This window comes from Acromyrmex echinatior, chromosome 3 (genome assembly GCF_024713525.1).
Source record: "Acromyrmex echinatior isolate Ae372 chromosome 3, ASM2471352v2, whole genome shotgun sequence".
In the NCBI taxonomy this organism is placed as follows: domain Eukaryota; kingdom Metazoa; phylum Arthropoda; class Insecta; order Hymenoptera; family Formicidae; genus Acromyrmex; species Acromyrmex echinatior.
In genome coordinates, this window is record NC_141854.1 from 18,366,471 (window position 1) to 18,388,647 (window position 22,177).

The 22,177-nt window shown below is 34.1% G+C and overlaps 2 protein-coding genes across 6 annotated transcripts; both read left to right on the top strand.

Annotated features, from left to right (window-relative positions):
- The first annotated feature begins 30 nt into the window (after nucleotides 1-30).
- On the top strand, nucleotides 31-3,982 carry LOC105149433 (sphingomyelin phosphodiesterase 4). Its single transcript, XM_011061845.2, has 14 exons — nucleotides 31-233; nucleotides 582-881; nucleotides 961-1,063; nucleotides 1,144-1,375; nucleotides 1,468-1,693; nucleotides 1,804-1,916; nucleotides 1,998-2,156; nucleotides 2,224-2,395; nucleotides 2,473-2,658; nucleotides 2,735-2,953; nucleotides 3,032-3,124; nucleotides 3,189-3,365; nucleotides 3,424-3,653; nucleotides 3,748-3,982. Exons 1-14 carry the CDS (start codon nucleotides 207-209, stop codon nucleotides 3,887-3,889), a joined length of 2,379 nt encoding a protein of 792 aa, XP_011060147.1. The 5' UTR covers nucleotides 31-206; the 3' UTR covers nucleotides 3,890-3,982.
- Nucleotides 3,983-10,358: 6,376 nt separating this feature from the next.
- LOC105149426 (adenosine receptor A2b) lies at nucleotides 10,359-21,838 on the top strand. Of its 5 annotated transcripts, none has more exons than XM_087404781.1 (5): nucleotides 10,365-13,048; nucleotides 13,662-14,363; nucleotides 17,380-17,591; nucleotides 19,393-19,920; nucleotides 20,020-21,838. In XM_087404781.1, the coding sequence occupies exons 2-5, from the start codon at nucleotides 13,922-13,924 to the stop codon at nucleotides 20,431-20,433; spliced, it is 1,596 nt and encodes a 531-aa protein (XP_087260907.1). In that variant the 5' UTR covers nucleotides 10,365-13,048; nucleotides 13,662-13,921; the 3' UTR covers nucleotides 20,434-21,838. The 5 variants fall into 5 exon arrangements, with proteins under 5 accessions (XP_087260910.1, XP_087260907.1, XP_087260908.1 ...); XM_087404782.1 differs by having other exon boundaries at nucleotides 13,829-14,363; XM_087404783.1 differs by having other exon boundaries at nucleotides 10,365-11,094; nucleotides 13,829-14,363.
- Nucleotides 21,839-22,177: the final 339 nt, after the last annotated feature.

Genomic DNA, 22,177 nt, shown 5'->3' on the forward strand with positions numbered 1-22,177 from the left:
TTTTTAGTAGCGCTACTGTAGCCTCCTATCCAGATATTCCAGTGCCTCCTACTAGATAAATATGAATTACAGAATTCATAGGGTAGCGTAACTGACTGGTGTGAGTTTTTGAAAGAAAGGACATAAAGGATAATTTCATACAAACGATATTATTTAATTGCAATTTTTTAATTTTATAATTTATCTAAACTCGAAAATTGTGAACAATGGCTTCGTCTACCGATGTTGCTACAGTACGTATTATTGATTGATACATTGTAAGAAACAAACATCAAACAATACCTAACAATGTAGAGTACGTAAACGTGTAACGAGGAGTAACACCAAGATTTAAATACGAATATTACTCGAACGTAATCTTAAGTGTGTATTGATTAACAAACAAGTACTTACAATAACTATTATATGTTTGCTAAAAATTGATAAAAAATTTAAAAGTATTTTTTATAATGAAAAAAATATAATGGGTTATATTTTTACATTTTTATTAATTATAATTCTAACATATTTATATTTATATTTTAACATATATTTTATACTTTTGGTTAAATTTTTATTGTGTTATATCCATTAATTTTTAGATCAGAGCTCAGAGATATTTAAATGAGCCCTTGGTTGAAAGATGCAGAGATTTGTCTATTTTAATAGATGAGTCAAGCACCACTGAACTGCAGTTAGTCTTTCCTTTGCTGATAGACTCCTTATTTGGAATAGTAGACAATATTGGATGGGGTTTACACAATATTACCCTTAAGAAAAATCCACATGAATATTCGGCACTGTGTCACTTTCTTAGTCCACAAGGATCAATGTTTTCTTTATGTTATAAACTGCTTCCAGACTGTTATCTCAAGTATAATTTTCCAGTGTCATATCTTCCTGTACGTTTAAAAATTAAATTTATAGTACATGTAAATATTTTTTTACTATTGTAATGTATCGTAATGTTTCTCATTCTAGTCGAAAATACGCTCCATGTTGGAGGAAGCCATAATATCACCATTTTATCTGGATAAAATTAGAGATGATCAAGGGACACGTGTTCCTTCAGCTTTATCTATGAGTATCCTTTATTAAATGTTATATTTGGTTATTGTTGCATTATGATTTACTAACATGAAATTTTTCTTAACATAACCACATATCCCTTTGAGTACTATATCTTTCATTTTGCTTATCATTTGACCAATCCTTGGTTACAACTTCAACAGCAAGAAAATGTATGGATGAATTGGGAAACGGTTTATGTTCAATTAGCGCACTGTTATCTATACCATTTTCTTCCGAGAGATAATTCTCCGGTTCTACCGGTAATTGGACCATATGTAAAGAAGACACCGCCAAGAAAATTAACTCAGTCACCAGAATTCCGAAGGTGTGGAGACACTTTGTGCTTCTAGAGAGATAAGACGTACATATTCGAGTATAGCAAGTACACTTTATTTATATGTTTTAAATTTTAATCAGAGATTGTCAAAAATTGCAAACTCTGAGACTTCTAAGAGCATCTATATTATCCTCGGGATCAACGAGTCCTGGAACAGGCATACCGCAACAACAGCAATGCTTACCGCAAGTCTGGAGAAGCGAGACTGTAGTACAAGTTTTTCTCGATTTTTGGTTGGAATATACGGAGGACGCGCAATTGACCTCCCAATTGAGTACATCTTACTTGTCTTCGATACCGCGACGAGTAAGTTTTCTGTGTAATAAATGAAGCCTTATATGTTACATGGAAAAATAATTTGCGGAATAAAAATAACTTGCATCTCTTCAAAACTTGATTATAATTTCTAATTTCAGCATAGTATACATTCTGGAGAACACATACGTCTTGTAAGAGCGTTCATAAAAACATTGCACGAGTTTACGAATAGCGCTACGGGTGACAAGAGTGCAATGGATGAATTGAAGAGGTAGTGAGATATATTTTACAAATTCTATAACACGTTATAGTTACACTCAACATTATATTTTGTTTTATTTATATTTGGCAGAATAATTCTTCCCTCGGTTCAAGGAAAGATATATACATTTTTGAGGAAAGCAATATATCATTGGCCTCTAGATAGCTCATTTAGGTTGATACTGGAGGCTTGGTTAAGTTTTATTCAACCATGGAGATATGTACCAGGGGTAACATATACCAAAGAAGGGTATATATAATACACCACCGATAATGTTGTCGTTCTTGTTAATATTTTTTGTCTTTAATATTTTTAGTAAAGCGGAGGAAGAAGAAAGAGGCAAGATTCATGATCCTGGCAGATGGATCTCTTTCGTTGTTAATAATCTGTTAGCATATACGGTTGTGTTTCAGCAGTTGCTTCCACGATTTATGAGAACTGATCTAGTAGCGCCTAAGAATGCATTAATGTTATTTAGAGTTACAAAAGTACGCGAATTTTATCAGCTAAAATAAGTATATTATCTTATATTAAAAAAATGTACTTCTTATCTATGTTTATATAGGTATTTTCACAACCATACTTAGCAAAAATGATATGTGAAGTAGAGAATTGTGTGGATGATGCAGGCCTTAGCAAAGGTCGAATAACTACAAATCAATGGACATCAATTATTAGACAACAGATTCTTGAACTGGAAGGTCCAATGTATCAATATGTTCCCATGTTTTCGACAGCTATCAACCTGCAGGTATTTTTTACTTTCTGAAGATTTCTAAATGTACGTCAAGTTAGCTTTATTAATAAGTGATTATATTCCGTTTCAGGTCGTATGGTTTTTGAGTAATATTAAACAAGCACATTTAACAGCGACCAGTTTGGTGGAAGCTCTGGAAGACAGAAGAAGAGGAAAGCGCTTTCTGCTTTCTCTATGGGAATTCTTTAGTTGCGAGGAATACTCTTCGGACGACATCAGCATAGAAGAGCGACGACGCGTTCCTGTACTGTTGGCCACTGCTCAACAGCAACTAATAGATATATTTCAAGTAATTGAATTTCTTTTATGTCGATAATTAATTGCGTATTGCTATTTTGAATAGCATATACAATCATGATTGTTGCAGATACAACTCGAAGACATTCCACAAGTTGCTATAGTAGCGGATCAAGAATATCACGACAGTATTCTGTCGACTTCTTTCTGTCATCAATCGCAGGTATGGATTATTGAAATAAATTTCTCCTAAAATTCTTTGACAGCTTAAAAGACATGGATTTTAGATGGAATCTAGCTTTGATTCGAGTAGACCGGGTACTTTCGTACCGTTGCAAGAGGGTAGACAGACATGTCGATATATCGAATATATGGGTGATCCAGAATTGCAACCAGTGCGAACGAACGAATGCGCTTTTCTCGTTAGAAGCTTTTACAAGTTATGCTGTTATCTCAATCTCAAGGTACTGTATGTAATCATATTGTTGTTTTTCAATTTAATAACTTGCGATTCATTTGCAGTATCGATATGAGATAATCGCACTATACAGTAGACGAAGCTTCCTTGGTAGTGTTTGTCGGCAATTAGTTGCACCGCCTACCACGATTGTAAAATTACCTAAACGAACATCAAACGGATTTAGCAGTGGCTCCGAGGAACGACTGCCTCCTCGATTAAGTTTACGACCTTTAGCTAATTACGGCTTTCTCATAAGTATATCATTTGGTGTATTGATCGCGTGGCTTATCAAGTACGTAGTTCCGTAATCTTTCTAAGATCTGTCGAGAAATTATGTTATAATATAATAAGTCTCAAATTATACACAGAATATTTTTTTCTTACAGTTATGGTCCCTTTATGTTCCTGGGATTTTTATTTTTAATGTGGACTATGTATGTAATCATACGTGCAACATTGCAACATTATTTCCCATCTATCACAAGTGTTTTCAAACAAAACACGATTGCACCTTCCATTAATAGATGATGTTTCCGAATTTTAAGATAATGGACTATTTCACTATTTGTAAGCGATTTTGAAACTTTTTTGAGAATAAAGAATAACAATTTTGGATACCTACATATTTGTAAGTATATTAAATGACATAAAAAATATATTTAATATTACTGTTTGAAAATTATTATATTAATTACACTAAGTGATTGCATTAAATTTACATTATAATTATTTATAACCGAAGGTCTTTGCGTTTTAAAATGACTCTGCAAATTAATTTACTGATCTATTTTCTAAATTGTTTATTAATATTTTTTATAATTTTATATTAAAAAACTTGCATATTAAATTTTAATATATAAAATATCAAAATTATTTTTGAATGATTTTGGATTATTCCTATATAAGAAGTTATATATTTCTCATTAATTATGTACTACATTAATTATAGTAATATATACAGTTAAATTAATAAGATTTCTTTTTTTGCGAAAAAAGAAGTCTAATTATAATGTAGGTTAAGCTTAATTGTATCCATCGCGCGATTCGTAATGAGCGGTATATGCTATATGATATTTGGCACGGTCTACAATTATTAGTCTACTATAACGCACATACAGTAACATTAACAATTATTGATTCATCGTCCCGTGTGTAATCGAGAATAGCAAGCGTAAGAACGATGAACGCCGCGATCCACTTCTCTTCTGACGCTAACGCGAAACTTAATCAACGTGATGCACACAACGGAAAAATGAGCTCGCGCATTCATTAGATAAATTGAATTCGGGCACTGACGCGAATCGATCAATGAGCGCCCGCAAAAAGGATTAACTCTTATATCGGTACCCGCGGATACTTATTGGCTGTTTAAATAAAAAATTGTTTTAAAGCGAAAATCTAACTAAACGCTTTCAGATCTCTTTAAATAATTTTATACATGGATTAACGTATTTGGAGTAAATATTAATAATTCATTTTTTGTAAAATTTGTTTCCAATAATTTTAAATGAATATTTTCTATCTCAGATAATCTAATTATAAGAAAAACGTATGTATAATTTATTTTTAAAATATATTTTAATCACATAACTTTGTTTTAAGCAATAAATAAATGGTTGTTTTAGACATTCTTCCAATGACTTGTTATTAAACGTTAAAATGAATAAAAAAAATCAGATAATTAAAAGAATTTATATGATTTTCATTTATATGACAAAAAAAGGTAGAAGGCATTTCTATGAATTTTTTCAAACTTTTTTAGTTATTTGACACTTTAACTGATATTTTAAGAGTTCTTACGAATACTTTGCAATAAAATCCCATAAGAAAGTATAAGACGATTTGTATTTAAGAGAAATTCTAATAATAATAATAGAGAAATTCTTGATTTTTTAAATTTACGAAATATAAATACAAATAATAAAGAAACTTTTACGTCTCGCCGTATCATAACAAAACAGAAGAGCGATCTTTGCATATTCTGTATTTCTTCACCACTATAATTACAATGTCGTTGCGCAATTTTTTTTTACTATTTTTATAAAACCTGCGCAATGACACCTGTATAACACTACAATTACAATACTATTAAGAGTTACAGTCTTCTAATTTCTATATTAAATGAATATACGTATATCCATCAGTCGTTCTCTTAATTAGTTTTGCTCGCGTGTAACGATATGTCAAATGCGATCGTGATTATTGTCATTTGTAAATATTTGTCTTCCACACGGAGAAGCGTAATTATCTTTTATTTTAATGGGACGACAGGAAGGCAGAGGTGATGTGCGCGTGTGATGTATTAATTTGTAAAGTTTTACGCGTTTTACGTCATATGTCCACGGCTTTTAATAAAAAAGTAAAACACCATCGGAGTTGTGAACACCGCACGTGACGTCGCGTGCACATCGTGAACACGGGCGAGCTTTTAATTGGATCCCATTAAAAATCGTGCGTCTCTTTCTACCTATTTTCATGATCCCATCACGGCTTTTTCTCGTTGTTACTGAGATGAGGAAAACCGGCTGGTCTTTATTATTTCTACGATAAGTAAAGCTCGCATTACGCTCCTTCCTCGCTTCGTTAAGCCTCAAGGCACATTTTTATTATACGAACCGCACATAAATTCGGCGCGCCCACAAATTCAGGATACGCTTGCTTAGCGTGAATTGCTTGGAGTTCGTTTTTTTTTTCATCATCAATCTGTCCTTCATTTTAAATCGATGCGATATGATGAAGTGATATAATATCAGGCGATATTTAAGTCAGTCGTTCGTGTTGAGGTCGTCGGGGAATCATCGATCGTGCTTGTACGCGTGTTAATGTTTGGGGATAAGGATATTAAGTAAAATGGTATATAATCATATAGAACCTCCGAAAACATATATACGTTATCTTGAAGGTCAAGGTCGGCTGTGACATCGTGACAAATAACAATCGGAATGTTCTCGAACGAGAAATAACATTTCGATCATTTTTTCTTTTTGATGATAGAGTTATTGGAACGATACTCCATGTATAGTTTTATTAAAATTAACGAGTAATTGGAAATTATTTTATTATATTAATTTACAAGGTAATAATCTAAATATACGTTGCTTTTTACAAACTTTTAAATAGAATAAGAAAGATATAATTTATATCTTGATATTATATTATATAAATTTTATATTATACAGAATAGAATATATTCTATATATCTTTAATCCTTCGGAATGGATATTAAAATTTGTAACACAGTTACTGACGTTGGGTCTATAAAATCCATTTAATCCTTCATTACTCGTAAGTAGGATTATCAGTATTCTTTTAAGACACACTTTTTTTGAGGTCATAAAACTTCTGGTCATTAATTAAAACTTTATACTTATAAAATTCTATTAATAAAAATTGTAAAATTAATTATGTTACTATAAGAAATTTTATTTTATTAAATTACTTATATATAATGTACAAAAAAGTTGTACCCCCTTCTTCTGCCTCTGGATCATAATTTTTCTTTTAAAATTGTATACATGTACTTTTTCTTTGTGATTCAGATATGACAATCATACTTCTTATAAATTCCCTAAATGTATGAATGTTATACATATATCTGTACACAATATATTCAGCGCACTCTCTTCCATAACTGCAAAATTTTTTGCATTTATCTTTAAATCTAAAGAATTATAAAATTTTATTAAATTTAAATGTAAATCGTCAAAGAGAGGAATGAAAATTGAGATATAATGTTGGGGTATCAGAACCAATGCCAATTATGTTAAAAAGACGCCGCGAGTAATAGTGTTAATTTATGCTAATTAAAAAGCACTAATTAATTTCAAGAGACCAACATAACTCGTATAAAACATAATGAATATTAATTATGTTTTAATAAGAATAATCCAAATTTGCAAATGTAACATAAATATAAAATTAAGTCATTTGACATTTTTTGACAAAAATATTTGTAATTAAGTAGGTTCACCGTTCCGGAGGGTTAAATTGATACGATGACTACGTAGCAAATATATTTCATGAACTGCTCTAATACACATTTAATCATAGAATAATTTTTCTATTTATTTTTTCTACTTTATTTAATGTTAATCTTATATCAGAAGACAACATTAAAATGTCGCACAGAAACGTTTATTAAAAATCATTGAAAGGAAGATACACCAACGAGCTTATTTTAATAAAAAAAAAAAATTATTACATTTTCTTACTGAATATAGTTTTATGTATGTTCTTTCATCTGACTTTTCATGCATACACACATCGGCACTTGCTGATGGATCTGACGATCCGGAGGCACGGCACTGAATTTAAGCTTACCTTCCGGCAATGCATTAGTCGTATTAAACCATTAGATACTCGGCGGTATGTTCCAGGGTGTGTTTACATAGTCGGTGTAACACGAACACGACCCATTTTCGATTTAGATCGCGATCACTGGCGCGCTCATCGAGAGGCTGTTCGTCCGCGCGCGCGAGAAAGAAGTCATTTAGCTCCGCGGCGCAATTAGAGATCCTTTATGCAATGCCAAGCGCTCCGTTATGCGCCAGTTACGGACAATGAGTACGTAGGAATTACCACAAATAGACTTGTTCACCGTTCGTTAAAGCCATCGGCGTGAAGTGCTTCATAGAGTCGCAGTCCTATACGCTGCTTTGTCAGCTGGTGGCTGCATTACTTCCCTTCGCTGCGCTTCTTTTTCAAAAGATTAATTATCAATGATTTTTATTAATTTCTTCTTATTACTTTCGCGTGGACAGTTTGAAGAATGCAAAAGCAAAATGTTTTTCACTTTAAACGTTTCGTGATCTACAATGAGGTTGAAGAGTTGAGAATTCTTTTACTATAATAAATAATTATTATTATATTTTAAAGAACCTTTTGTTAGAGATATAATATGTACAAATACGTGAACAAGAAAATTAGAATTCTTCTTTTCTTTTTTTCATTCTTTATTTCTGAAATTTCACATTCATTGTGACATAAAATTGAACTCCATTAGAATAAAACCCATTATTTTATATATTAGGTGTTGGAATTAATTCGTAGCGTTTTACAAGTGATGGGAAGTACTTTCATTAATGTATTTTTTAATGCTCATGTGAAATAAATAACATTCTTTCATTAAAAACGCTACGAATTAATTCCAACACCTAATATATAATTTTATTATATTATACAAATATTATTGATATAAATATTATTTTTATATTTTTATAATTTAAATTTAAAAAATTAAATGAGAGAATATAAAGAAAATTCGAGATCGCCAGAAAATTTCTTTATACGTGATTCAATGAAAAACTCATTGAAAAATATGACGAAACGAAAACTGAAGAATATTCAAACCGACATTTGCGGTTACAAAGAACGACGTTCTTTGCAACTACGACGAAGACGCGATATTATGTTTCAAATATATTATAACTAGATGCACGTGTCCGCACATGTATACTGGTTAGCCCAGCATCCGCGAAAGAGAGGAAGAAATATTGTGGGTGAAAATGTGCAAATATATAACGTATGTACGGTTTAACCTAGACAGTAATTCTATTTCCATTGTCATCTTATCCACATCCAATTATATTATATATCAGATAACAAATATCTGAATTGTGACCATCTGACCATTAGAAGACAAATGCAGAGCAAAAGTCCAGAGTCAAAAGTTATGTTGTTCGTTACGACACATATCTACGATTATATCTATCAATTATACGGTTATTTATTGTATTAGTCACAACTTTAATTTTGATATAGGAATAGCCTTAACTCGATCTAATATAAATCCTGTTTGATTGTCAGCAATTGTTTTTATGGTAATAACAACGATTCAGCGATGTCTCTTTTTCGTTAAACCCATCGTTGATTACCCAAGAACAGCATGATAAAAATTAATACGATTGTATATTATTTTTGACAATAAAAAAATATAGCTATTATTTTTAATTTTTATTTTCTTAATAATATGTGTATATCGAAGAATATCACGCAATATTATTAGGTATTGGAATTAATTCGTAGCGTTTTTTAATGAAAGAATGTTATTTATTTCACATGAGCATTAAAAAATACATTAATGAAAGTACTTCCCATCACTTGTAAAACGCTACGAATTAATTCCAACACCTAATAAATTAAGAATATTTTAAAAATTTCAAGGCAAATGAGAGTAAGACGCAGTAATTGGTGCGCAGATTCAATTATAAAACAAAAATTATGACAAATTCTTACATAGATGTATTAAAAAAAATTAGACACAAAAATATATATTCAAATTGTGTTAAAATTCAAACGTTTCGGCCAAACATTTGGGGCTATCCTCAGCGAAATACCAGAAATTAAACATAAAGATTTCCTTGCACACCACCACAACAAACATTTTTTTAATTTTCTTAAAATTTGAGAGTTATTATTAAACTTCCTATTTTTAAATTAAGAATGCCATAATTAATCAAACATCTCGAAATGAAGCCTTGTTTTACATCGATCGTTCAAAAATATTGCAACAAAAATGTATTATGCACTAAATGCGACTCTACACTTTTTTAATAAATGAAAAAAAATATAGTATTCTTTTAAAGTTTTACTTTCTTAACTGTTAATACTGACAAATAATATGAATTAATGTCAATTTCAACCAATGTACATTAACTTTCATCTCGGCTTAACTTACTCTTTATCCTTTTTTAATTCTTAGAACTATAAAAAAATAAAAAGTAAGTTAAACCAAGATTAAAGTTAATCTACATTGATGCAAGCAGATATAAGAAACACAATAAGTTAAATATTTCGAGATGAAGCCTTGTTTTATACCGATCGCCTAGAACTATTGTGTCAAAAACAAACTAATGCGACTCTATACATTTTCAATATGAAAAATGTAGTGCATTATTTTTATTTTTTTTTTAAATAATTAATATACATATATCAAAGAATACTACGTACTTCAACAAGTATTACGACAACACATTGAGAGATACAAGTCAAATATCTGAAGATGACGCCCGTCGCGCCTATCCATAAAGAAGACAAAGCACAATCAGATAAAAATTTTATTTTTCAAATCTCATTTTTTTAAACTTCCTCTCCATTAATTTTCATTATTATCGTTGTATTGTTGTCGTTGTGCTTCTGTATAAACCGCACTTGCGATTGTACGCGAGAATAATAGTCCGCGTTAGATTATAGAGTGTTTCGCAAACTACATTGTGCTGATTGTACCCTATTAGGGGACTATTATCGATGCGGTGGTCCGCGTTTTTCTCGCTACATAACGCTCGAAGATATAACTATATAAATGAACGGATGTCTGATTGCGCCCCACTCTTCTCTGCCATGTTGCCGCCTCACGTTTATAGTACCGGATGTGACTGTCTGAATTTCGTATTACATCGGTACCAAACGTAACTGCCATATTAAGACTCGAGATCAAGCCGTTTAATTTAGTGCCGAGTGTATGTGTATGAGACGCGCGCGATAATATTCGCAGGAAATTCGTGAATGGCGTACGAATAATCGCGACTTCGAACTAGGATTGAATCGCCGTGACAGTCGTGAATGAGCCCGTCACGTGCTCCTTACGCTCGGTTGCATTTACACGAAAAAACAATTAGGAAAACAACCGAGCGACGTATGGCTCTTATACGTGAAGGTGTACGAGAAGGGAAGTGCGCGGAAAAGCGACAAGACACACGTGACACGAATACTCCATATCAACATGAAATATTTATGTGAATAATTTTTTAAAATAAAATATTTTTCAAAATAAAATATATCAGAAATATTTCGTAGATATTTGTGAAACGATTAAAAATTTTGTATTAAAATATTTTACAAAAATATTTGAGGAGCACTGTACAAATATATTGTGAGCGCAAAAATATTTCAACGACTTTGATTTCTCTTGGATGTATTTTTTTTTTTATATTTCAAAAATGTATACTTCACGAAAAATTTTAGAAATATTTCATGCTATTTTTCGTCCGTGAAGCTTGCGATATTGACAGCCGCGCGAAGGCGGTCCCTCGAGGTCAAACACGTCGAGCACGTGAAAGCAACTGTGTGGTACAGTGTGATCCATCGCGCTTGCACGGCGCGCAAATGCGAGGCGCGTTCGTCGCATCCATCGGCTGTCACGATTCGTCGTGTCATCCATAAACCGTACCGCGGTTGAGTCGAACGTGAAGAAATCAAGCCCCTTTCGGGGCTTGGTTTCGACTTTCCGAGGAAATTTCGAATGACATACATATATGGCTCGACCGGGACGGTTGTGCCGCGGTCTTAGTATTGCATCACTTTTATTTTGGGAGATTTCGTCGACTTCGGCTACATATCCCGCTTTTTCCCAACGCTTTTGGAATTATTTCACCCTTGTTTATTAAACGTTATTAAAGACAAACGATGCTTGCGAAAGTTGCGAGAGTCAAACACACCCTTCGTATCTCATGCGTATCGTCTTCATATCTGTATTTCGTAGAATTTATTGACTCTTCGAAACATCTCTCGTTCCTATCAATCTCTATAAATATGTTTTGCGGCCGTATCGAATCCTTATCTGGGAATTAAGTAAGCCATAACTCTGGATGTATACCCCCTCAAGTTGTTTTTCGTACGATACCAAGATACACTCAATTGAGTCTGAAATTCTACGGATAGAAGAAGAAAAAGAAGATGAACGCCATGAGATAAAGAGGAAGAAGACTTCCCGGAGGCGGAAGGAAGAGTGCGAAGACTGAAGAGCGGGTCCGACCGGAGATTCCACCACCACCTCCGTCGTGTGCCCTACTGTCAACGAGGAGCACCTCAGTTATACGCCACGGGGTTGAGAAGGCGGACGCGTTTACTCCATGCTCCGGCTTCGGCGTCCCGATGTGCGTCGCTCCGTGGAGGAAGGAATCCCTCCCCCCTTTGTTTCGCGCACTCGTCGTTTCACACCCACTTCCCCGGGTCAATTAATCGAAGAAACAAATATTTACCGGTGCGACGTCGTGGGCCGGTCGATCCACCGTCGATCGCTCCTTTCTATCGTCGAAGTGGCCTGGACGTCTCCACGCGACTTTTCCCGCCCTTTTGATGACGCACGACACGCGAAGAATGACGCGCGACGACGCGTGTAACGAGAGATGGAATCGGCAATATATTAATTAACTATGTCGACTGAAATTAAACGAATGGATATTTCTTTCTCTCGATATATTAAATAGCGATCGATAGTGAACGTCGAGTTTCTTCATTCGTTCGCGTTTCGGGCCATCAAGAACTGATGAATCGGTAAAGGATAATGGCAAGGATATCGGCAAGGATAGGGCGAATGTGAAGCACAAACGCAAAGCGCGAGACGAAGTTGTAATCTTCTTCGCCTTGTTACGTGGCGACGGGAAACTCGCGTGACACGCAGACTTTATTAGATGATATCGCACGGAAATTGTCTTACGCGTAATTCGGACTCCGCATGAGTGATGGACGGGAAACGCGGCGGCCGTTAACGTATCACGCGACGAGTGAGCGACCGGCCGATCGATCGTTCCTTCGTCCTTTCGGACAAACGGAAGCGGAGTCGTATGTGCGCAAACCGGAAAATCGATTCGGGAAGAATAATCGTAAAAAAAAGAAGATTAAAAAGCATCGGAAAGATGGACTGATACGGAAAGATGAAGTGCGAACCAGAACGAATTAAAACGTGATGTAAGTTTTATGAAAAGTTATCAAAATTGAAACGTGAAAGATTTCTGAAGAGTCGTGGCGATCTGTAGAAACAGAAATTGAGATCATAAAAAAAAATTTGAAAATTACAAAGGATAGATTGATTCGGAAAGAAAAATGTGAATCAGATGTGGTCAGAGACGTCACGTAAGTTTCGACGCACGAAATTGAAATACGAAATATTTCAATTTGTTCCGAGAAAACTCTCGATGATGATCAAAGATATATTAATTGATAATATTTATGAGATTTTAATAATCGCTATAGAAAGATGTTGAATTTCTTTAAAAAAAACAATGACTGCTTCTTCGTTTGTATCGCGATGTCATGACTGTTCCGATCTGTAGAGATGGAAACCGAAATATTCTTCGGTAAATAAATCCGATAATAATAGCTAAGGAACACAACTCAGAGAGCGAACCGATAGGTGACAATTATTGGTCTTTAATATCTCACAAGCGAGAGAGATTTCCGACAAGCCAACTAATTTAATGCCCGACGTGAACAAGAATAGAATGTAAAAATAACGATGTGGACATTTATCAAACGAAACTTTTCACGGTTATCTCTTTTTTCACAGTTATCTCTCTTTTAGAACACGTGACGAGTCAACACGCCCAGCCATGATCGATTAATAATCTCTATAAGATTTAAGAGATATCAGATTTCCTTGAAGAAGCAATGACCGTCGTTTGTATCGCGACGTCACGATTGTTCTGATCGATTTCGTGTCATAATATAATACCATGCTTGATCTTGAAGGAATGACGAGGATCATTCGTCGTACAATCATCTCGCATCCCCGACGGCGCCAATAAGACCGTTGGTATCTTCGATGATCATATTGGTATCGCGATGGGATTTCCATCGAACGCGACCGATCTACCGTTTGATTACTTGGACCACACCAGGCCGACGAACGCGTCGTCCATGGGCGCGGAACTGAACTTGCCATACACCGTCTGTGAGATCCTGGTCGCGATTTGCGCCGTCTTCGGCAACGGCCTAGTAATCATCGTCTTCGGTAAGGAGCGGAAGCTACGAAGACGCACCAACTACTACATCGTTTCGCTGGCTACAGCTGATCTGCTGGTTGGACTGTTCGCGATCCCATTCGCGATTCTCGCGAGCATCGGCCTGCCGAAGAATCTTCACGCTTGTCTCTTCACCGTGTCAGTCCTTGTGGTTCTTTGCACCATCAGCATCTTCTGCCTGGTGGCGGTGTCCGTCGATCGTTACTGGGCGATACTGTATCCCATGGGATACTCGCGCACTGTACGCACTAAAACTGCCATAGGTGAGGCACCACCCTTCGTACCAATCAACGTCATCATCGTCTTCGTCGTTGACGTTGCTTGTCGCGGTTTTTTTGTCGCTGACATCGTTAATTTGATATGTGATATCGAGCGCGAGATTAATAACGGTCGATCTAAATTGATCTGAGATCACCACTCCCGCGAGAAACGACGGAAACTCGATCGCGTCGTAACGATTACGCAGTTAGGCGAATTAATCTCTTACCATTTTTTTTTTGCTGCTTTCTTGCTAAACAAGCCGTATTCGAGTGTAATTGAGATTGCCAATAATTTGAATTGAGTAATCGCAGCTCTGGCGATTTCATATTTATATTGTTGTATAGAATGTAGTTGCGTCTGAAGTACATATATATGAAGAGAAAAAATTTATTTAATCGAGATTATTAGTTTCAAGCGTTGGTGCAATCAGTTCTACACACTCAAATCCGCAAATATGTATGTGTACATTTATAGTTTTCCGTGCAAAAATAACATACACGCATGAAAAGCTGTACGTACACATTAAAATGTGTAATATAGTATTATTTTTACATGGAAAATTAAGTCTCTCTATATATATATAGACGATTATTGAATATTTAAATTTTTTTTTCAATGGATATATACAACGACTTTAATATACCAATGCGCATTAATGCGTCCAACGAATTCGGTTGGATGCACTTGTGCGCACTGATGCATATTAAAGTCGTTGTGTACATTAAAAAAAAATTTACTGATTTTTAATACATATTTCTTTAAAATGTATCTAAACATTTACTTACAGTGAATAAATATTCACTTGATAAATGTTAATTAAATCAAATTAATGTTTCATCATTATCAAATACTTAAAATTATTCAAACAAATATTTATTAAAATTTAGTATTTTTATTTCACTTTTTAATTTAAAATTCACATTTCAATTTAAAATTTTTCATATTTATATTGATTTTATTTGAATTGATTTTATTTGTAAAAGTGAAATGTAAATATTTCGAATTATAAAATATACATTTTTCCTAACAGTATAATAAAATGTATTGAAGATTTAATCCACTTTTATTTTTATATTAAACATTTTTACAATAATTTACGACGGCTTTAATATGCGTATTAAGTGCATTCAATTCGATATTACCTAGATTTGCAGATGTCATACAGATATATAATTTCTAGTATTTTATTGATGCAATGAAAGCGTGTACTTGGCAAGTATGGCTCTTTGGGCCATTTAAGTAATATAAATTACGAGTTAGACACATGTGGCACTTAGTTGCTCAATTACGGACTTGTTTAGTCAAGGGCCGGTCAAAGAAAGCTCGGAGGTCTTTAGGTGTGTTATTAACGTTGATGTCGTTAACGAAAGGAACAACAAAAGAGTCCGGTAGTCGTGCGCAATATTCTAGTCCCAATTTCCGGCACGTGCCCGTATGAACGTGAGGACACAGATATACGAGCTGATATAATTACGATAGCATTGTTCGCGTAATTCGCGATTGTTGTACCGCGTTGCTGTCTTAAGCCGCGTCGCATGACGTCGTGTCGCGTTTATTAAGCGTGAATGCATACGCCAATTAGCGCGAATATGCAAAACAATTGTGAAATTGCATCACGTACTTCTTAAAGTAATCGTAAAATCTCCACGTGTCCCTCCCCCCCTTCCCCGCCCCTCCGATCCCGATTTTGTATCGTGCACGAACGAGAAGTTTTTGAACTGATAGGCAAATTTGATTTACAGTTTGAAAGAAGGCATGTTTCAAAACGATCTGAAAAGAAAAAAATCAACCAGTCATAATTTTGTTTCGAGACTAGAAGTGGGTGATTCTAAATTCTTACAGATCCTGGTTCGAAAAATCAAAAGAGATACCTCGGCGAATCGTTCCCTTACTTCAAAAGTGACACAACTTAGAAAATTAAGTTTCTCGAAAAAACTATTTTTCAACTTGACAAAATTATTGCCCAATCAAATAATAAAAAAATATATATATTCTGAATGTGATCAAATGTCATTTTTGTAGTTTTTATTTCACGATTTTTAAAAAATTATCCTTTTTGCGTTGTGATTTTGATAATCACTTTGATTTTGATGTGTCTTTTGAAGTAAGAGAGCAATATTTAGACATTGTTTTGTAAGCAGTGATAATATTAAACATTGAATATTTCTTCGAAAAAGTTACATTTAGATATATCCTTTATTTTGTAAATATTTATTCTCTATACATAAATGATAACGTTAATTCTAAGATCAGTACGGAGTTTTTGATAAAATAGAACTTCTTTTAAAGGTAAGGCTTTAACTCTCAAATTAAATCTTTTTATTGAGCACGCGACACTAAAAGTGATAAATTATGTAAATGTCTATAAAAATTTAATCGATACATCCTAAAAGTATTACAAAATTTTTCAAAAACTGTCCAAGCAAATTTTAAGAAATTAAGAATGAATAGAAAATATTTTTATTATTTTTCACTTTAATTCAGCGATAAAAGATCCATCTTTTGAATCACCCAGTCCAGTAATAAATATAATATAAAATTTATCAGCATATAGTGTTTGTTTTTTTTCCTTTGAATTTTTCAATCGTTCAAGATAAACGATAAATACAAAACTGATTAGACTGATACATAGTCTTCAAAGTATTCTGAAATGTCAGTTCCTACATATTACATCTGATAACGCATTTCCCAACGGAGTGCCTCTTTCCAGGAATGTACCAAGCGAATCGATAAGAAACTGTACATATATCCGTATCCGCTGATAGATATATACAAAAATTACCTCATCAATGTGGAAACCGAGTAAAGCGTAAGAAATCGATGTTAATCGCGATGAATGACCGATGCGTAATGAACAGATATGCGCGAATAAGTTATTATCGGAATCATTTGAGCGTACGCATCTAATTATCGACGACGCGACGTGACGACGACATGGCGCGTCGACCCATTGACGATTGAAGCGATCAATGGAGACCGAAGGGAATGATATTAATGGAAAAGATGATCGGTTTATAGGTATAATATGCGCATGCTGGGTAGCGGGCACTCTGGTAGGCTTCTTACCGCTCTTCGGATGGAATGCCGGCGAGATGGACGATCACAGATGCATCTTCACGAACGTCATGGACTATGACTACCTTGTGTTCCTGTACTTCGCCACGATCATCTTTCCCGCACTGCTGATCGCGGCTTTCTACGCTCACATATATCGAGTAATCGTGAAACAGGTCAGTCGCATGAAAGAGAAACCCTGATGGCAATAGCGCGATGCCCTTACAAAAATTTGATCCTCCATCGGCAATGTGAAATTTTTATCCTTCGTCCTCAATTTGAAATCTTCAAACTTTAGTGCAGATTTTTATATTGTTTTGGATTATTGTATAAAAATCTGAAAAAAATTCTTATATGCAATATGAAATAATAAAAAAATCAAATTTATATGAATTCTTTAAGTTAAATAACATTTTGTTATGTTTGACTTCCAAATGTGTCAAAGTGTATTATTTTAATACAAAACATGTGATTGTTGATATCTCTTGAGTTAAATTTATTTAACTTCATTGTTAATATTGACTAGTTATTAATTTATAATATTGCAAATCAGATTCTACTGTAGTTGGGAACCTGATAGTGGCCTAGTTTCCATCGAAGATTTAATCCGGATCAGAATATAAGAACCAACCAACTACAGTCGAGTATTCCCCTGTCGTTCGACTGTAACAGGGGAATACTTGACTGTAATTGGTTGGTTCTTACATTTTGATCCGGATAAACCCTCAGTGGAAACTACCCAGCAAACGAGATTAAAAATGGATTAAAAATGGATTGAAATTTTTTTCTATCCGAATTTTCTATCCGTATTTTATATATATAAATAGCGAATACTTTTTTTGGATTTAATTGGATTCAATTAGATTCAATTAAATTGAAAAAATTGCATTTCCTATTCAAAATTTTGAATTGAACAGTATTCACAATGTGTGTGTTATGCACAGAAAAAGCTAATATTATTTTTAGATTGAAAGGGATAAAGATATGCTCCATTTGCTGTAATTCCTATAAATGAATAAAAATGCATTCAGGATTGAAAAACATTCATTTTAACATTCGTGAATCAATATTTCTGAATCCATTTCAATTCATTTCAATCCTCGTTCATTTCATTCTCGTTTGCTGGGTAGGCCAATGACTCACTTTTGACGGAGGCAATGATTACGATTTAAGAGATGTATCATTACTTATGATGACTACAAAGAGAGCCGAAACGTTCAATAAAGAAGATTAAACACTATGGAAATTAATCTTTGGATTGGAATCTTTGGCACCTTTATCGGCCTTGTCTCGAATTAGCCTTGAATTTAGTGTTTATTTTTATTTTTAACTTCATAGTTTCAATTAAATTAAGAACATATTAAATACAAGCAATATCTTATTAAAAATAATTTAAATTGAATATAATTTGTTATTATGAAGTTAACAGTGTATGAAAATGTTAACAATGATTTTTTTTAATATTATAGAAGTTGGGTTGTATTTTACTTATTTTTCACAAATCTAAATTTATTTTCAGAATTCACAGTCAAAGAATCATTTCTTTAACATTCCTAAGAGAACTAATACTGAAAGATATTCATTAATTGTGTATTTTGAGTATTAAAAGTTTTTTTTTAATATTTAAAATATTAATCAATTAACTATCTTTACTCTGGCAAAAATAAAAATCGGAGTGTAAATCAGATATAAGGGAAGAGTAACAGAATGAGAGTAAACGAAGCTTCTAGGGGGCGAAAATGGAAATAACGAATCGTAAAAGAAGCATATAAATGCTTCTTTTACGTTTTGCTTCAATTTTCACCCCCTAGGAGTTTCGCTTCTGTTACTCTTCCCTTACATTCAATTTACGCTCTGATTTTTATTTTTGCCAAGGTAATATCAAATTGGTCAAATTAAATTAAATTTTTGTGGGGGCATCGCGTACAAAAAGTAGCTGAAAATAACCAAAGAGAGTAACGGATACGACGGTTATAGCTACAGCAAATCGTCACGATGGATCCCAGTTCGGGGGGTGGAGGTACCGTTCGCCGTCTCGGCGTCCTTCGTCTCGGCGGCCGTTTGAGCGGTAATCATCATCAGACGACGGGAACAATGCTACGTTGTCTAGGCGCTGCGCGTAAACGGGAAGTCAAGGCCACGCAGAATCTTTCCCGCATCGTCGTCTTCTTCATTGTTTGCTGGTTTCCACTGTACACGATAAACTGCGTGATGGCCTTCTGCCCGCGCTGCGAGGTGGACGACTTCTTCATGAAGTTCTGCATCATCCTTTCGCACATCAATTCGGTCGGCAATCCGCTCCTTTACGCCTACCACCTCAAGGACTTTCGCATCGCCCTTAAGAACTTCGTCTGGAGGCTGCTTTTCCCGCATAGCGATGTCAAGTCCAGCGTAATCAGTGTGATCCACGATCGGGGTTCCCTCGTCGGTTCGCAGAGGCAACTTCAAAGGCGATTCAGCGGCTTTGATCAACCGAGGAGTCAGAGGCCGAGCTTGTTACGCCAGGTGCGGTGATATTTGACCTATTTGATGTTACTTCACTTGATTCGACTTATATTTTCGTCTTATTATTATTATCTATCTTCATTTAATTGGTTGTCACAGGTTATTGATAACAACAGAAGACTGGACAGTACATACTCCGAAAGGCGTGTCTCGTTAATCCAACAGAAAGAAACGCACCAAAACATTACGGACATCAGCATTACAGTCGGAAGTGCGATTCTAATGAGCAACTCTGCGCCGATGAACAAACGGATGATTGAGAAGGAATTAGCCAGCGACGGCGACATCGTTGACCGCGTCGACGATGCGACCGATCATGGAATTTCCTCCTCGATGGAACTGCAAACATACAAGTCACTGGCACCTCTTCTGCCTGCAGAGGAAGACCGCATCGAGGAAACGCCGCCTGCTTCGATCTTCGTTATCGAAGCCGACGTAGTGAATCATGCCTCTCCTGATCATCTCCTGGTTGTGGAAGAATCTCGGGACAGAATCGACGTAGCGGGTGGTTAGTAGAGTAATTGCGAAAAAAAAAAGAACTGGAACATTCTTTAAACGGAACTAAGACATTTGAACTTTTTTTCTCTCCAAAATTCCTCGATGTGCCGATTTATTTTATTAATTAATTACTTATCGAGTGTGCCATATAGTTGATATCACACGTGTTTTAGTGTAAACTTCAATGAATTGAACATTAAAATGGAGCGATAATAATACTCTATTTGAAGCTTCGAACAAAAAGACAAGTGACAACGGAGCGTGATACGTCAGCGACTTCCATTTTTTATTATATATTGTAAATAAAACCTAAGTAGGATAAAACCTAAGTAGATAAGAGAAAATTCCAAGACATTTAAGGAAAAAGGAACGTGTTTTCGAATAGTTGGCGAGGATAAAATGCCGTGTGTGGGATTCATGCAGGATTGCCAAGAGTGATAAATATACGCAGAGGGGAAAATATACTTAATGTTGTACAATAGAACAGTGCATATTGTGATTATGTATCCACGTATTCCCGTAGAACGTTTGCACGATGCTTGTGCAATATTCTGCATATTGTAATTGGCATAACTAGACGATCAACATGCGCCATTCCTCCCATTTACTCTTATGCGTGATATTTACTAAATTATATGCCCATACATGTATATCAATATAATTTTCTAAAGTCGTTAAAATGATATTTTAATCGACAAGAGTATCGATCGCGATACTATTAAATAATTATCAGCCGTGCCCGTTATTAAAAGTTAATAAAGTTTGGTGAACTGCTCTCTAAAGATAATAATTCATAGATAACGAGACTTTAATCATTAGCCAATTTTAATTGAACTTTGGTTTAACAAAACATCGGTCTGAGGCAAACTTTAACAAAAAATATTTTAGTAAAAACATTTTTAACTAAAAATTTTTATCAAATATATCTTACCAAATGCACATCTTTTTTATCAAAATACAAACACGTTTATTGTTAATTAAAACTGCGAGAAATGTTAAATTAATCAACATCATGCGATGGATATTATGTGAATGGATCGATAAATTTAATTATTTTAATACTCATTCTCTCTCTCTCTCTCTCTCTCTCTCTCGACCTTCGTAGCTATTTATTTTTGCGTTGACTATATTAAATCTCAGAAAATTATCTGTGTTATTTTTTATTTAGAATTTGGGATTATATAAGAATCCTAGTTTCAAATTTAGACAATTTTTATTGAGATTTTGAAATCTTGGAAGATTTTGAAATCTTGGAAATATTGTGACGATTACTTTATTAAATAAGAAAATAAAATTGATTGAAAAGGATATGTATATGTATGTTACTCATGAATTTTTAGCGATAAGCATTTTAAATTGTGTAATGCGACATTGCGAACGAACGAAATCGATGTTATTAAAGCTTCGTACGTGTAATCCATGTGTGCATTCGATGCTTCATTGCCACCCAAGTTTTTCTAGTTGGCGAAAATTTTTTTTAAAGTTTTTTATATAATTTTTCAGAATTTTTGTATAATTCTATAACTTTTTAAAAGACTTAAAAAAATTTTTTTTAATATGAATTGAGATACTTTTAAGAAATTTTGGTCTATATATTTTCTTTTACAATTTTTTACAAATATGATTCTAAAAGATTCTATTTTTAAGATAATATTCTTGAGACTTCCATAGGTGCTTTCTATATAAAGATTATGCGTTTCACGAGTTTCTTCCGTGTCCAGATCCATGGAGTTCTTGGAATGCTCATCCATTCTTGGAT